Source organism: Anabrus simplex, chromosome 1 (assembly GCF_040414725.1).
Source record: "Anabrus simplex isolate iqAnaSimp1 chromosome 1, ASM4041472v1, whole genome shotgun sequence".
NCBI lineage: Eukaryota > Metazoa > Arthropoda > Insecta > Orthoptera > Tettigoniidae > Anabrus > Anabrus simplex.
The window spans coordinates 1,546,591,506-1,546,609,134 of NC_090265.1; the positions used below are offsets into that span (position 1 = coordinate 1,546,591,506).

At 39.8% G+C, this 17,629-nt stretch overlaps 1 protein-coding gene across 1 annotated transcript in view; it reads right to left on the bottom strand.

Annotated features, from left to right (window-relative positions):
• The window catches only part of LOC136862145 (cAMP and cAMP-inhibited cGMP 3',5'-cyclic phosphodiesterase 10A-like), a 422,768-nt gene that overhangs the window by 60,400 nt on the left and 344,739 nt on the right, over window positions 1-17,629 (bottom strand). Inside the window, exon 9 of the mRNA XM_068226202.1 lies at window positions 1,921-2,066. Within this exon, the coding sequence (XP_068082303.1) occupies window positions 1,921-2,066 (146 nt within the window). The remainder of the gene's footprint in view (window positions 1-1,920; window positions 2,067-17,629) is intronic.

Here is a 17,629-nt window from a genome sequence, read left to right on the forward strand (position 1 = left end):
CAGGCAAATATTCACAGCAAGTATTTACAAAGAATAACTGGCACTGTTGATACTACCTGGCAAGACACTAAAGCTGATGAAATAAAGACATATGAAGGTGTTCTAATTTATATGGGTTTGGTTCTTTTACCTGAAATACTGTAGACTGTTACTTCCTAGGAGACTACTGCATGTACCCATTAGTAAGGCAGACAATGACACTGAAATGGTTTAGGATGGTCATCTGATGAGAAGCCACATGTATGTGGGGTAAGGGGTACGAGGGTAAATATGGCTGCCATGCATGCGCCTATCACAAGTCTCAAGGCCTGACAATACACATCTGTTCCGTCCGTGGTTACTCTTGCCAAATGAGATGCTGTTCTTAAGCTTCAAAGTGGTAGTGCAATTGTGCTTTAGTTATACATTTAGCCTATTATAAGTACTGCATATAAACACGTTAATAGTGAACATGTGCCTGTTTCAGAGAGCTCGCACTGTCTGTCACAGTAAATGTTTGTAGCTTAGCGTGCAGTATGGGTTACTCATGCTGTACCCACAAGCTGCCGTGACTTCTCGTGAGACACAGGTAGTATTTAGATTCAGATGTAGGGTGAGTACAAATATGCACTCACTGTTCATTTAAAAACGAAATGCAAAAGAAAGGCCTAGGGTAATTTTACTTTTCCATCCCTCATGGGTGTTGTCTTTATATAACCAACACTTTTATCTTCAAAGGTTTGGACATCATCTTTCCCTAATTATCATCATGAAGTGCTAATATTTCACTGTTTTTCTTTTTAAAACAACCACCACCAAATCTACTACAGTTGGAGAGGTATGAAATAAACAAACACTAACCATACCCAATAATACTTGATGTTGGAGATCTGCAACATGACAGTCTTGTACTTTCTTTTCCTCTATTTTTTTTTTACACTTGGCTTTACGTTGCACCAACACAGATAGGTCTTGTGGTGACAATGGGATAGGAAAGTGCTAGGAGTGGGAAGGAAGCGACCATGGCCTTAATTAATTTACAACCGCAACATTTGCCTGGTGTGAAAATGGGAAACCATGGAAAACCATCTACAGGGTTGCCGGCAGTGGGGTTCAAACCCACTATCTCCTGAATGCAAGCTCACAGCTGTGCGTCTCTAACCACATGGCCAACTAGCTGGTCCCCAAGTGGAGGGAATACCACTGAAATCCAGCAAGCAGCATCTGTTCTTCAAGTTGAGGACAGCTGCAAAAACATCTGTTCTCCAGATTAGAGGCAGCCTCATTGAAACCTGGCAGTTAGATATAAAATACCTTTGGGTGTGGCAAGCCCACCACAATAATAGACTACATGAAGCACCAAACTGGGTCAGGATAGAGAGCTACGGAGTACCCCAGAAGTGACACACATCTTTTGCGTCTCCAAGGAGGTGCAAGAAGTGGAGGTCAATAATTCACTGCCAAATCCAGGAGCTCCCTGGATAGAAGAAGAAGAAGAAGAAGAAGAAGAAGAAGAAGAAGAAGAAGAAGAAGAAGAAGAAGAAGAAGAAGAAGAAGAAGAAGAAGAAGAAGAAGAAGAAGAAGAAGAATGTTAGTAAAAAGCCAGCAGCTATGTGAATGCTAATCACAGCCCATACTTAAGAATAAATCCAAAGATACTGTACAATCAAATTGACTAAATAGAACAAAGCTTGAGTTTTCCTTACGTGGTAAAGTCGCCAGGCAGAGCATCCACAGAAGGATTCATTGATAAGGTTGTCACATCATGTTTACATGGCTTCATATGGTACATCAGCATATCAGTCTTGATGGAATTCCGATATTCCTAAATCATGAATCAATATCATTTGTAACATTATTGATTTTAAACATAACATGGAGACCTAATGATTAGATTTCCAAAGTCCAGCTAATGTTTTATTTCTTCCTGTCAGTTATAACCCTTCTGTCTTTGAAGACACCTTCATCTTCAAGGCATCAGACTTCTCCATTTTCTGGTTATTGTTCCAAAGACCCCTTAACACAACAGGATGAAGATAACCTATAAACCATAATCGTCCAAGTAATTCATAGTTCCTTCTCTCACACTGAATAAGGCACATATTCTAATACAACATCAGTATGAGAGGGAATATTGAGCGTCAGGGTACCTATTTGTTTGATCATTGTTTCTGCGTTTGTGTGGATCACAGAGATAAAAGAAGGTGCGGGCATGAATGGGTCGATATAAGACAATCAGAAGATTAATTTAAAACTTTAAAGTTACTGCTATATTTCTTTCTCTGCTATCTTTTGGTTTCTTTTCAAATTTTAAATTTTACACTTTGCTAAGAAAGCAACAATTCAGGTACAGAACTAGCTCATTATAATAGGTACAATGTTGGAAAAATCAGAATAATCAACAAAAATTGCCAATTAAAAATCTGAGCTTAAAGCTCCCAATTTACAAGTGTTACTTGAGCACAAATGCTCCATTCAATCCATAATCAAGAAGAAGGATCTCCCAATTTCTTTTACACTATTAGTAAGACCATCTTTGCTCTGCAATTTTATCTATGATGCTACTTTCCGAACCTTATAACATTACAGCCTTCCAAAGGCACCATTCAACCTTTACATTGATAGAAAGAACGTTCCATAAAATTTAAAACTTAGGAACCTATTTCCAGAAATATCCACTCCTATCAAAGGCACAACCTACAGTTTACAAAATAGAACCGTATCCACTATTTTTAAAAGCTCAATAGTCTAACATCTTCACATGAAAAGGATGAAAGGAGTATAACAGGCGTATTGAGTGCCCATTCTACCAGGCCTTTGTGAAAAACAACAGGTTAAAGTTACTGGCCCAAAAATCAAAATTGGAATGAAAAGCTTCAAATCCTGTTTGGGCTTATGGCCCGAAGTTGCAGAGGCTAAGCCTATATTACTGTGGTGACTAGATGGAGAAAATATTTAAGTCACAATGATTACAAACTGCAAAAGGTTACAAAATCATAGTCACCTCAAAATCAAGTTGATAGGGATTTCGGTCAAGTTCCTTCAGCTTGTTTGAAATTTACATTTTAGAAAATTACAGTTATATTATTGAAGATTGGAAACCTTGGCCTCGAGTTAGCTTTCAAAGACTATCACTTAGTTAAGCCAGAACTGCCATTACCTTGAGCTGGTGGACTTCTCGAAGATGGACGAGGTGCCTCCACCTCATTTATAAACACACAATCAGTAGACCAGAATGATCAATAAGACAACCTGGTCCAAAAATGTGCCAGCTTTTATACCCGAGGAGAAGGTTCCAGAAAACTTTGAGCAAAGGCCCGCCACACCCCCAAATTCTTATTGGGTAATTAAATAAATACCAGACACTGTTGACTGGATGAAAAATAAATATACAAAATTTTCTACTGGCCAACATCTTAAGTTGGCCGGAAGAGATAGAAGTGTTGTAAATTTTAACACACCAAAAACAAAATAATATATTTAGTTTAGGAAACCTTAGAATACAAAATTACTTTACAGTTTTAATAGTCACTCTTCACACCAGAGGGCATAACATAAGTTTATGGTAGAGACATCTATAGTGAAATACCCAAACTTCTTGTATTAGTTGTTGCGAGCTTTAGTTTTTATATGTCATTCTCCGAGTCGCTTCTTTTAAATGTACAGGGTGGGTGTACCTCTGGTAAAATCATAATAAATTCTAATGCTGTTTTCACCCTGGATGGAAACAACATTAAAAGGCTTTTGCATTTCAAGTACTTGGGATGCTTACTAACACAAGAATGTATTCAGATGTTGAAATCAAAACCAGAATTGGCATACAAGAAGCGTGTCAGTGAAACGAAAAAATCTTGAGTGCATTTGTGACCTCTGACTCAAAACTCGTTGGTGTGTTATGTGTTATCCATGCTGGTTTACAGCGTCAAAAGGAGGACTTGAGGGCTTCATCAATGAACAAACTTCAGGCCTTTGAAATGTGGATGTATCTCAGAATATTCAGACCATGTCATCACTGGGGAGGTACTCTATCATGCCAGGCAATCATGATGTCTTAACTTTTGTAAAATGCAAGAAAGCGGCCTTTATTTTTACATCTTTTGAAATGACAAATGCAGCTTGATATAACTGATCACAGAAGGCAGAATGAAGGGAAATGTGGACATGGGTGAAAAAAATTACCCTGGGCTTGGAACTTCTGACATTGGTTTAACATCCAGTATACTACAACCCTTATATGGAAAATACAAAATAAGAAAAAATTATGAGTCCATTATAATCACCAACTCTTGTGAGGAGATGGCATTAAAGGAACAGCACCAGATACAGTAGAACCCCGTTTAACCGAACTTTGCTTAACTGAAACCTGGCTTAACTGAAATGCTCTGGAAAATTATATTTTAATATTTTGTTATTATTATACAATCTTCCTGCAACAGCTGCAGGTTGCCCAAAGACAAAGAGTACTTTCACAACAATAATGGATGTGGATACAATAAATAATGTGATCGTATGATGTTAAATGTAGGCAATCAAGTGAGGCATGTCAAACATTTATTTGAGGTCAGCAAGCATGGTTCTTGAAGATCATGATGGACTTCTTGAGTGTGGTAATGGCGATGTTATAGATAAAATCTCTATTTAGCCCAAAGGTATTGCAGAAGTTGACAAAAAATGTAGGTATGGTTCCTCGAGCACCTAACATCAAACCGATTACAGAAATGGATGACAGCTTATATTTTCGCTTGTAGAAGTCCACCGTTTCTGCATAAATTCTTCTTTTTTCTGCATCGACCTCTTCCGGCTGGTTTTCATTGGTCTCAAATCTAATTGTTGGACCAATGATGAAACCTTCAGAACAGGATGGCTTAAAAGCAATAATGTCAATGCGTCGGTTGCTTCCTCTGTTGGAGAGACCGTGTACTTCTTCATAGACATTATAACCTTGTCCTTTCAGAGTGTTAGCTATCATTGATCTGGCTACATTATGACGTGAGGTGCATAGTAATTCACCATGTGGACAGGCTCCCAGGACATGCGAAAGAGTTTCGAACTCTCTGTGGCAACGCCGACAGAGGCTATTGCCCTGGGATCTGCCAGGTACAGTACGCACAGCAGAAACATTGGCGTTCATTTTTATTGCATCACGCCATTCACTGCAAGACAATCCTTTATGATTACGAATCCATGTATTCGCTGGAGTATACTGTTTAAATAGGACTACACCTTTGCCTTTATGCTGTTTCTTGCTCCAGTTGTCAAAAGCTCTTCTTCTCAATTCGAGTCGGACTTTCTTTGATTCTACAAAACCATGTCTTTTGTCTCGAATACATTCTGTTTCTGCTACATTCAATGCGGCGAGGCTTGCGCTGATTTCTTGACATACCGTAAGTTTCTCGTTGAGTGTAGAAAATTATTATTGGAAGATTTCAAAATTTTGCATGTACTAATATGTTGCAGATATTTCCCATGATACACAAAATAAACCCAGACCTTTAAATTTCATTTCAGCGTATATCATATCATTCGGGGCATCTATGGGAAGTTGCAAAATTTCCTTTAATGCCTCCCTAACCATAATATCAGCATAATTTGTAAATTTGACTGGAATCTTTTGTGGTGGTACTGTCTGAAATTTATATACCAAACTGGGACAGATTAAAGTGTTTATGATTACAAATTTTTGGTCGGAATGCAAAAGTGGTAAAGAAATGAGGAGCTCTAGGGTGTTTTTGAGCTTATTTAGGACCTTAATGGACTGGATTGTTCTTACCCGTCGATATTAGTAATTCTCTTGCTATATGTGCTGAGAGCTAGGCGAATCCTATTTTTATATTATGACTTATGCCAGAATACACGTGTAGCATAAAAGCATAAAAGTTTCGTACCCTCTAGTTTGTTCCATGATACATTTTTTCTTGAACAAGCAGCAATTATTATTATTATTATTATTATTATTATTATTATTATTATTATTATTATTATTATTATTATTATTATTATTATTATTATTATTATTATTATTATTATTATTCGCCGCCGCAGCTCAGTCATGGCCAGTTAGATTCCTTTCTTGCATGATGACGGAGGCAGAAGTTCAGAGAGATTCGGTAGAGCTCTCTCTTTCGTGTCAGAATAGGAGTGCAAACGTACTTGAATGTGCCAGTATTGGGACACAGGATATGACGCAAGTACCTAATGGGAGGAGTGAGGAAATAATAATGGAGGAACAGCGTAAAGATGAGGAACATCTTGAGATCGCTAGGGCACTGGTGAAAAGCATTCTAGCTATTCCGCTTAAGAACCTTAAGTTGGAATGGATTGCGAAAATTGGAGGAAGCTCTCAATGCTGGAGCAGCATGCAGGACATCCTGGAAGAGAGCTAGGGAAAATCTAAAATGGGAACAAACAACCATAGAGATAAATGAATTGCCTACAACACCGTTAGGGACGAACGGGGAGGAGAAAGATAAGGAGAAATGGGTCAAGATTTCCTATAAAAAAAAAAAAACAAGAAGAAGGAAATGAAGGAGGATAAAGATATCCAACCTTTAACAGATAAGGTAGATACTGGCAGAATGGAGGTCATTGATAGTGGGAAAAAACAAGATAAATGGACCCATTTAAAATCAAGGGATCATTCTGATGCTGTCCTTATCAAACCTACAAACGACAAGACTTTTGCAGATGTTTTGAAGGGTATTCGGAGTAAAATAAAACCAGAAGACAGCGGTGTGAGTATTCGATCTATTCGTAAAACTCAGACTCTTTTAATAAAGACACACAAAACGAGAACAGGGACAATTTTAATGAATCTTAAAGAGATGTCCTTGGAACGGATGGCGATGTGAAGACTTTAACTCCCTGCACTACCTTGGAAATTCGGGACATGGACAGTATCACCACTGCTTTAGATGTAGAGGAAGCTGTAAGACAGAATCTTCAGAATTTCAAAGGAGAACTGAAAGTCTCAATTAAAAATCCAAACAGCAGAGGGCAAAAACTTGCTATCATTGAGATAGAAGATAAGGAGGCCCAGAAACTTTTAGATATGGGTAAAATTAAAATAGGATGGTTGGATTGTAGAATCCAAAAAAGGATCGTGGTATCTTGCTGCTTTCGATGTCTTTCGTATGGACACCATGCACGAAACTGCAAAGGTGCAGATAGAAGCAAAATTTGTTTTAAGTGCGGAGAAGCCGGGCATAGGGCGGTAGGTTGCAAAGCAAATCCGAGATGCATAATTTGCACAGACATTAACGTCGACGAAGCTAATCGAAGTCATGTACTTGGCTCAAAAGCCTGCACAGCGTTCCATGAAGCTCTCGAAAAGGCTAAAACTAGCAGTAAATGATGAAGGTTATTCAGGAAAATATGCACAGGAGTAGAACGGCCAATGGTCTTTTGACGCAGATGACCTTTGAGATAGGAGTAGACGTATTTCTTCTCAGTGAACCTTATCAAGACAGAAACCATCCAGGATGGTTTGTGGATAATTGTGGGACAGCTGCAATTTGGATACCAGATTTGAGTAGATGCCCAGTATCAAACCAAGGATGCGGAGACGGTTTTGTTTGGGTCCGCACTGGTAGATGTACTTTAGTGAGCTGTTGCTTTACGCCAAATGAGTCAGTATTTGAATTTCAGGATAAGCTGGACGGGCTAGAGGATGTATTACAAGGTTTTGACAACGGTTTAATCGTGGCTGGTGATTTCAATGCCCAAGCACTAGAATGGGGTATGCCACAGTATGACTCTAGAGGGCGCTGAACTATGGAGATGGCCGCTAGGCTGGGTTTGACGGTCACTAATATTGGAAATGTGCCAACTTTTCGACGACTGGGCTGTAGAGGAACCATACCGGACGTGACTATTGTATCTGAGGACATCATGTCGAACATCAATGACTGGCGGGTGATTGAAGAATACACGGGAAGTGATCACCAGTACATTACTTTTGGTATTCTTCCTGAAACTTCACAGATTAATATTACATCGTATGAACCAACGCGGTGGAATATAGAAAGTATGGACAAAGAAAAATTTCTTGCTATCCTAAGAAATGAAATGGATAGTATAACAGAACAAATATGTTGTTATAAAAGGAAAGAAGCAGCTGAGAAATGTGTTGAGCTCACTATGGAGCTTATTCGGAGAGCATGTGATCTTTCCATGACTCGTAAAACATCACAAAACAAGAAGCGTTCAGCGTACTGGTGGACCAAAGATATTGTTGATCAGAGAAGACGTTGTCTGCAAGTTAGACGGAAGGCACAGAGAGCACGAGTCAGCCAAGAAGACACCTCACTCACAGCTGAGTATAAGTCGACGAAGAAAGAATTGAGAAATGCTATCAAAAAGAGTAAAGTCGACAAATGGTGGAAAATGGCTAAAGAAGTGGATGACGATCCATGGGGTTTAGGATACAAGATCGTTATGAAGAAACTTGGAAGTTTCTCGAACCCAATCATGCACTCAAATGCAATGAAGGATATTGTGGGTACATTATTCCCAGATCATCCTGAGGGGTCTGCTGATGATGATGATGACTTCATAGATGATGTGCCACTTTTTACACGAGAAGAATTGACGAGAGTGATTAGGTCCCTTAGAAATAAAAAGGCCCCAGGACCAGATAGTATTCCAGCAGAGATATTAAAGCTGATAGCAGATGGAGGTAACCGGTAAATCCCCACAGGGTATTATTATTATTATTATTATTATTATTATTATTATTATTATTATTATTATTATTATTATTATTATTATTATTATTATTATTATTATTATTATTCATACACTTCTCCACAGGAAATATGGGTAGTAACGGGGCACAGGATGCACCAAGTGCCTTACAATAATTGAAGTATTTATACTGGAACCTTTCCCACCATCCCCCATGACTCATGGGACCATGTGACAGCAAACCAACCCTTTCGGGTCACGAACACATGGGACCATGCTCCACGGAAGTCAATAGTCAAGGGACCTATTCGGCCTGTGCCGATTTCCCCTCATTGGGATTGTATCATTAATCCACTCACATGAGAAGTTATTGGCCATACGGCACAGCCAGGTCAAAGCTACTCTCCCGTTCCTGAGGTCTGAACATGGACTCCTCAGGGTCGAAGACCGTTCGCGGCATGTAGAGGCTATAAAACTTAAACTAACTTAAAGGCCTACAATGAACGGAAGAGGTTTTTGGATGCTTGTTTTTCGGTAAAGAATAAGCACAAATAAGTTTTTCCCATTTACTAAGGCGCTCGTTGAAATCTATACAAACACTATGACATTCTTGGTAAGGTAATATAAATTGACACAATGCAAACAATTCTTAGCAACGGTAAAATCCGTGCTACCATCCATCAGCTAACTTCATCCACATTCCATTAGAATATCTATGTGGATGACCACAGCTTCTAATAATATTTCAGATGAAGGAAAAACTTCCATCCGAACCAACAACCTGATGGATACCTAATTTTACATAAGACAAAAATAAAACATCCCCGAGGGATGATCATACTTGTAGATATACTACGTTTCTACCTCAGGTTTTGTTTGTCTCACCCGTTGAACATTAAAACTGTTGAGTGTCACACAAAACAAAGTATAACACGTATTACCTATTTACAGTTACAATTACGAACCATTTTCCTCCAAATACCAGTATCCCCTGGGACCGAATCCCGCATCATTAAGTTAAATTTACTTACATTAACTCAACTACCCCAGAGTGGTCATTTAGCTTACATCTACCGCCACCAAATATCTATACGTGAATAAAAGTATACTGGAGAAATAATCAAAACTTTACTTAAATCATGGGAAAGAAATAAGGTTACGTGTCTCCACCAATTGGAAGACAAATGAAATAAAAATCAAACGAACACAGGCTCGACAACGAACTCGTCACTTACAACAACTATCAGTGAAATTTCACGAAGTCTAAATTTGCGCAGAACAGTACATAACACAAAACAAGATTACACCCTGAAAAAGAAACATATATTCATACAACACAAAATATAAATGGCTGTATTCCGTCTCGTAGAACCCGCTACTTGTGCGAGTAGTCGTCCCGTCTATGTGCAGTCGAGGTTTGAGCTGGAGACTATGTTCGTCTCCATCAAAGATCCTGCAATCAAACCCTAATTTACCCTAATCATGTGAGCATTGTCATACGACAGAAACATCTACATTGCTCTGTGGGTCGTGGTTTACGGCGTGGTAATTAAAGAACTTGCTATCTTTATTCTCAAAAGAAAGCAGACTGTTAGAACGACCAACCTTTCTGCTTTTGTCTGGTCCTCCCCTTTCCAGACTCTCCCCTCTCAGTCATAACTCACAGCTGACATTCGTTCCACTGTCCGGACACTAAAGACACTATTCAACCCACTTACATTAGGACATTGTGTCTATAAAATTTAACTCATTTGAAACTGGCGCAATCTATTCATTGCTCAAGCCAGCCCACATACTTTCAATACACGAGAATCATTTCTCAAATTCAACCGTTAACTCACATCATATTCTCTTGTATCTCTGGAGGTCTGGAGTTCAACTTATATCTCCTCTTCTTCCTAATATTCACCACACGTCAGCCACTGACCACAACAATGTTCCCAGTTCCCTGCCTTCTGAGGCGAGATTGTGTGCCTGTCATATTCTACCCTATTGCTCGAGATATATTGGTATAAAATCACCGATCAAATTACTATAAGAAAATAATAATAATAATAATAATAATAATAATAATAATAATAATAATAATAATAATAATAATAATAATAATAATAATAATAATAATAAACCTCTAACCTATAGCTTGAAATGTATCGGTATAAAAACACCGATCAAATTACATTAAGAAAATGATAATAATAATAATAATAATAATCTTAATATTCAGACATGATTAGACTCAACTAAATAAATCTCTACTTTATTAGCCTAACTAATGTGTAGGGGGGGCCGGTGTTCGAACCTTCGCACATATCTTCTCGAACATCTTCAATTACAGCCAAACTTATACACTAGCATGCAAAACAAACTACTGCCTCTACTTTATGAATTTAGTGCTGTCACTATTCCACCTTAATTTCTGTATAGGCACATGTTAATGATCCTGTCACCTGCTAATCCCTGCTCGTCTTTTGCAATCTCGCAGATGAAATTTATGGCATTAACCTGTTCAATTTTCTACTTATTTCCCCCCTCAAATCTTTCTCAGCACTCATAACAAAAAGATATAGTATACCACGCACATGCAACCACTAAAAGGGGTCCCAAACTCTATACATCCTTCCTGGTTCACTTCCTTCCCATATCTACTTACATAAAACAAACTAAACAAGGGTCATCCGACCACTCCAGGTAATTAACCTATCAATTACATCATCATTAACCCCATCTTTACATTAACTCTATTTACAAGGGGAAATACTAACATTGGAAGAAAATAGCTCAATACTCAACAGTTTTGGTGTTTTCTGCCCCCGCCCGAAGATTTCGGGGGCCTGCCATCGGTGCTCACTCCATGTCGCTGGCTCGTGCAGTCCTGGGTTCTAGGAGTTTGATGACTTTGCTGGAGTAATCCATCTTCCTGGTAAACAGGTCACTGCAATTATATTTACACAATCTTACACACTTGTTGATCACTCGACACCATCAAACTTCCCCTCTATCGTTCTATGACCGATGCAAGTTACGTGATGCTAGTCTATTCTGTTTAAATTAGGCGAGTTGAACATTCATGATCTCCTCCTTCCCAAGTCTATCGCCTCCTACTTCCGTGATCTAAATCAACCGTCTTTCTCCTAATTTTGAGTCTAGATCATTCAGATCCTGCACTTATCACTCCCCGTTACTTAGTGTGATAATCTGATCCTGAAATCCTGTTCTCATTTTATATGGATTTAAATTTATAGTATTTCTTCACACGACGACTGCTTTTCTTCTGAAACAAAGTTTACCAAATCCCAAAGTTATACTCGTCGAAAAATGAGCTCCCTCACTGCTACAGACACCAACCTCGCGATGAGCGTTCTCCGTCTAGAGTTTGATCCCCACGGCGTACTCAACTTTTCACAGTCACTACCTACGACACAATGACAAGTATTCAGAGTTTACTTCGCAATCGGATGTCGCACAAATATCTTTGTCATATAGTTACATTTCCTACTATCACTGCACACTGGAAAACATTTTTAGAACTTCACTCCCGTTCCTTTGTGTCAGTTATTCAGACAAAGCAGAGGTAGATAGCGCTCGCGGACCGACCGTAGTTCCACCTCTGAAGCTCGTTCTCGACTGATGACTCCCCCGAGAAACTGCAACAACTTATAGCAAAGCCGGGAATAGGGGTGGCTAGTGTGCCTCGCCCCCACTCTAATTTTGACCTCTCCTGGATAAACCAGCCTGTTGAAATCAGCAATACGCTAGATTGTGTGGCTATGTTACGCACAAGTGCGCTATGCCATGCGGAGTTGATTATGTTCGGCGGATCTGCCGTAATTAATTAATAAGATCGGAGGGGAAATGGTGAATCTCCAAAGACATCTGGTTTCACCCATCGTGTCCGTACGCTAAGCCAGTAAGCTAATCTGTTCTCAAGTGCCTTTACCTTGGAGAATCTCTTCTACTATAACTCCTGTTTTTTAAATTATGCCAATATTATTTCTACCGCTCTGACGGATGCATTTTTGTTAACCAAGCCTTATTTAAGCCGAAAATACATTAAAATTGGCCCGATCGCTTTGGCATCGCTGTACGCTGGCATTTGTTTTTCAATATGGAGTCGCTAAATAGTGTTCTTCTGCTGCTTCTTCTATGACGTGTGCCTAGTTTGGGGATTCTTTAAGCCACCCAGTGGGTGTGTAAGGCGCCACGCTGGCGGGTGTCCTATTGCAAAATCTGATGCTTCTCCCAACATCCACACAAAGAAAGCTTGCTGCCTGCTTCCTTAACAAACATATCATATGAAATAAATATTAATTGTGCCGATACAGTCACAATACATTATAACACAAATATTGACGTACAGGTATATACAAAATTGTAGGTCACGGGATCTTCATTCTTGTGAAAGGAACGATCGCACAATGCTCTATGTTGACAGGAGGACAGAATGTTGCATAATTTTGTAGATGTTCAGTGGAAGACCCAGTTCTTGCAGACTCTTGTGAAGTGTGTGTGGAATGAGGCCGTTGCCTGACAGAATCACAGGGACTATCCACACCAGTTTCATCTTCCAGATCCTCTTGATCTCTTCTTCAAGTTTTTTGTATTTGTATATTTTACATGGTACTTCCTGTCAATGTTGGTGTCATTGGGGATAACGGTGTCAATAATGAAAGTTGCCTCAGTTTTCTTGTTTACTAGTATGATGTCTGGTCTGTTATGGTTGACTGTTTTGTCTGTCACTACAGCAGTGTCCCAATAAAGCTTAATTGACTCGTTCTCCAGGAGTGGTGTTGCATGGTACTTGTAATAAGGGGTACGCTCCTGAATTAATTGGTTTTCCTGAGCAAGTGCCTGGTGTATAATTCCCGAGACATGATTGTGTCGTCTCGTATATTCTACGGGGGCAAGTACTGGTCAGCCCGCAGTGATATGGTCGATGGTCTCGAGATGAAAGGAGCATCATCTGCATTTGTCGGAGAGTACGCTGGTGTCTTTGATGATGTACTTTTTGTAATTGTTTGTAGCTATTACTTGGTCTTGTATAGCAACTGCAAATCCCTCTGTCTCCCCAAATAAGTGCCCACCTTGTAACCACATGCACGACGCATCCTTGTCTATGCTCTGTTGGTTTAGATTGCTGTAGTATTTTCCATGGAGGGTCTTCTCTCACCAGGTCCTTTCTTTCTCCTGCGTGGATACTTGGTGATTTGTATGAGGGTCAGAGGCATTGTATGGATACGGAACTTGTCAACAAGTACTACAGCTTTATGAAGAAGGCTGTTTTCTTGCTTTTTATGGAAGTATCTCCTTAGGTTCTTTATCTGATTCAGGAGCATGACTTGAAGATCCAGTACTCCTCGGCCTCCCAATTTTCGTGGAAGAGTGACCCTTTCCATGCATGAATTTGGTTGATGTAATCTATGGGTGGTGAGCAAAGTTCTCGTTTTTCTTTGTATGCTGTCTATTTCTGTAGCAGACCATTTCAGAATTCCGAATGAATAAACAAGAGTCGGAATAGCATACGTGTTTATTGCATTAATTTTCTTCTTTGCATTTAGGTAGCTGCGCAAAATCTGATGCAACCTCGATGTATATTTGTCACTGAGTTCCTGCTTGATTTTCTTGTGCTCTAGAGTTACATTCTGAGCAAATCCAAGGTACTTGTATGTCTCTGGTTGTGTCATTCCGTCAATGGTGATAATAATATATATATAAAATATATAATTATATATACACTGACTGACAGAGCAAATGCAACACCAAGGACGAGTGGTTCGAAAGGGATGAAAGTTGGGGAAGAATAATTGATGTTTATTTCAAACCGATATGCAGGTTACACAATGCGCACGACATCGAGTCAGTAGGATGTAGGACCACCGCGAGCGGCGATGCACGCAGAAACACGTCGAGGTACAGAGTCAATAAGAGTGCGGATGGTGTCCTGAGGGATGGTTCTCCATTCTCTGTCAACCATTTGCCACAGTTGGTCGTCCGTACGAGGCTGGGGCAGAGTTTGCAAATGGCGTCCAATGAGATCCCACACGTGTTCGATTGGTGAGAGATCCGGAGAGTACGCTGGCCACGGAAGCATCTGTACACCTCGTAGAGCCTGTTGGGAGATGCGAGCAGTGTGTGGGTGGGCATTATCCTGCTGAAACAGAGCATTGGGCAGCCCCTGAAGGTACAGGAGTGCCACCGGCCGCAGCACATGCTGCACGTAGCGGTGGGCATTTAACGTGCCTTGAATACGCACTAGAGGTGACGTGGAATCATACGCAATAGCGCTCCAAACCATGATGCCGCGTTGTCTAACAGTAGGGTGCTCCACAGTTATTGCCGGATTTGACCTTTCTCCACGCCGACGCCACACTTGTCTGCGGGGACTATCACTGACAGAACAGAAGCGTGACTCATCGGAGAACACGACGTTCCGCCATTCCCTCATCCAAGTCGTCCTAGCCCGGCACCATGCCAGGCGTGCACGTCTATGCTGTGGAGTCAATGGTAGTCTTCTGAGCGGACGCCGGGAGTGCAGGCCTCCTTCAACCAATCGACGGGAAATTGTTCTGGTCGATATTGGAACAGCCAGGGTGTCTTGCACATGCTGAAGAATGGCGGTTGACGTGGCGTGCGGGGCTGCCACTGCTTGGCGGCGGATGCGCTGATCCTCGCGTGCTGACGTCACTCGGGCTGCGCCTGGACCCCTCGCACGTGCCACATGTCCCTGCGCCAACCATCTTCGCCACAGGCGCTGCACTGTGGACACATCCCTATGGGTATCGGCTGCGATTTGACGAAGCGACCAACCTGCCCTTCTCAGCCCGATCACCATACCCCTCGTAAAGTCGTCTGTCTGCTGGAAATGCCTCCGTTGACGGCGGCCTGGCATTCTTAGCTATACACGTGTCCTGTGGCACACGACAACACGTTCTACAATGACTGTCGGCTGAGAAATCACGGTACGAAGTGGGCCATTCGCCAACGCCGTGTCCCATTTATTGTTCGCTACGTGCGCAGCACAGCGGCACATTTCACATCATGAGCATACCTCAGTGACGTCAGTCTACCCTGCAATTGGCATAAAGTTCTGACCACTCCTTCTTGGTGTTGCATTTGCTCTGTCAGTCAGTGTATTATATATAAATATAAATATATTATTATTATTATTATTATTATTATTATTATTATTATTATTATTATTATTATTATTATTATTATTATTATTATTATTATTATTATTATTATTATTATTATTATTATTATTATTATTATTATTATTATTATTATTTGATAAGGTGTACTGAAATGTTACATGAAAACCTATCTCGATGAAGAACTGAAATATGAACCAATTTTTGAACAGAAATTCACTGCTGTATTTGGGTCTATCTGACCATATGTATAATGACATTTGCATTCAATGTTAAGGGTTTATTTTTTGTTTGACCACGGTATAATAAATTTTAGGCTTTTGCCAAGTGTCATTTGCCATAGTATTAGCATTCCTAGAATTCCTCCGCTCTTGAATGCCTGTAAGCTAGATTTAAGGTTTGTTTAGCTGTGAACGTTCCACTGCATCGAGAAGCCGGAGTTTGTGATTACGGAGCAGAGTGAGGTACGTCCGACCTCACATGGTCTAAAGGGGTGTTGCTTACCCATCAGTCAGATTTCTCTGCTTTCTGAATGAGGTGGCGTCGAACCCCTGACAAATAAGTTTCCTGTGTTGGATTTTTACATAACAAGGAACAAAATCCATTGAAGACAGACAGAAACAAAGTAAAAAATAATGGTCTGGCCTACACTGTAGTGATGAAACTTCTGTCTAGGGAATTATTTTATGAAAGGTTTTCATGTTTATGCAGATAATTATTTTATATCAATCCCCCTAGCAAAACATTTATATTCAGTGAAAAAGCTATTGAAATTACTGTAGTTTGTAATAAATATTTCAGGCAGGGGCCAATTTTACTATTCTTATTTGTTGTATTTAGAAAAATGTAATGGAAAGAAAATGACTAGGCTCCAGTTCTACTCCAGTATAATTGAATCTCTGAGTGCTGAATGGTTTGAGAACAGGCAAAGCAATTACTATGAATATTCCTGTGTGTGGCATAAAATTATTGTCAGGTAAATTAGAAAGATTGTACATTGTATGCAGCTCTCCAAATCAGAGAAAGAAGTCACAAACTGTATGTGTCAAGTGTGATAGAGGCCTGCTTACAAAATATGCACTTCATAACTGCCCTAAATAAACAAAATATATTTAAAGTCATTTTTTTAACAAAATGCTCAGAATTTTTAAAAAGTTGCATTAGGCTTAAATATTTTTATTGTCTGTATAGTTCCTATTAGTGTTAGTTATTTGTTAGTGTACATATACAACCGTACTCCCAAGTGCTTCAACAGTAGTCTAAAACTTATTTTTCTCATTCATAGTAATTATTTTATAGAATTCTGTTCAAAGTAAATTCTCTATCGTTACGCATATGCCGGTCCCCATGGGCCTATCTCTCATCCAGAGGCCACAGGTCCGATTCTCAGCCAGGTCAGGGATTTTTACTTTTACCTGAGAGTTAGTTCGAGGTCCACTCAGCTTAAGTGATTGCAATTGTGTAGCTATCTGACTGTGAGATGTTGACCTTGGCAAGAAAACCAAGAATAAGGATCGAGAGGATTTGTTGCAATGACCATGTGTCACATTGTAAATTGCAGGCCTTTCGGCCTGAACAGTGGTTACTTGGTAGGCCAAGGCACATCAGGGCTGTAGCGCCGTAGGTTTTTTTAATTACGTGTTTTCTCTTGTATTCCACATGGTTTTTTTCAAATAGATACTGAAACAGAAAATGTTCTTTCCTGAAAATAAAAATGACAATCTCAACTATTCAGTTTTGTTTTTTGATAAACCAGAATATCTGCACTTAGAAAATTACTTGTCGGTATTTACTATACATCGATACATATATGCGAA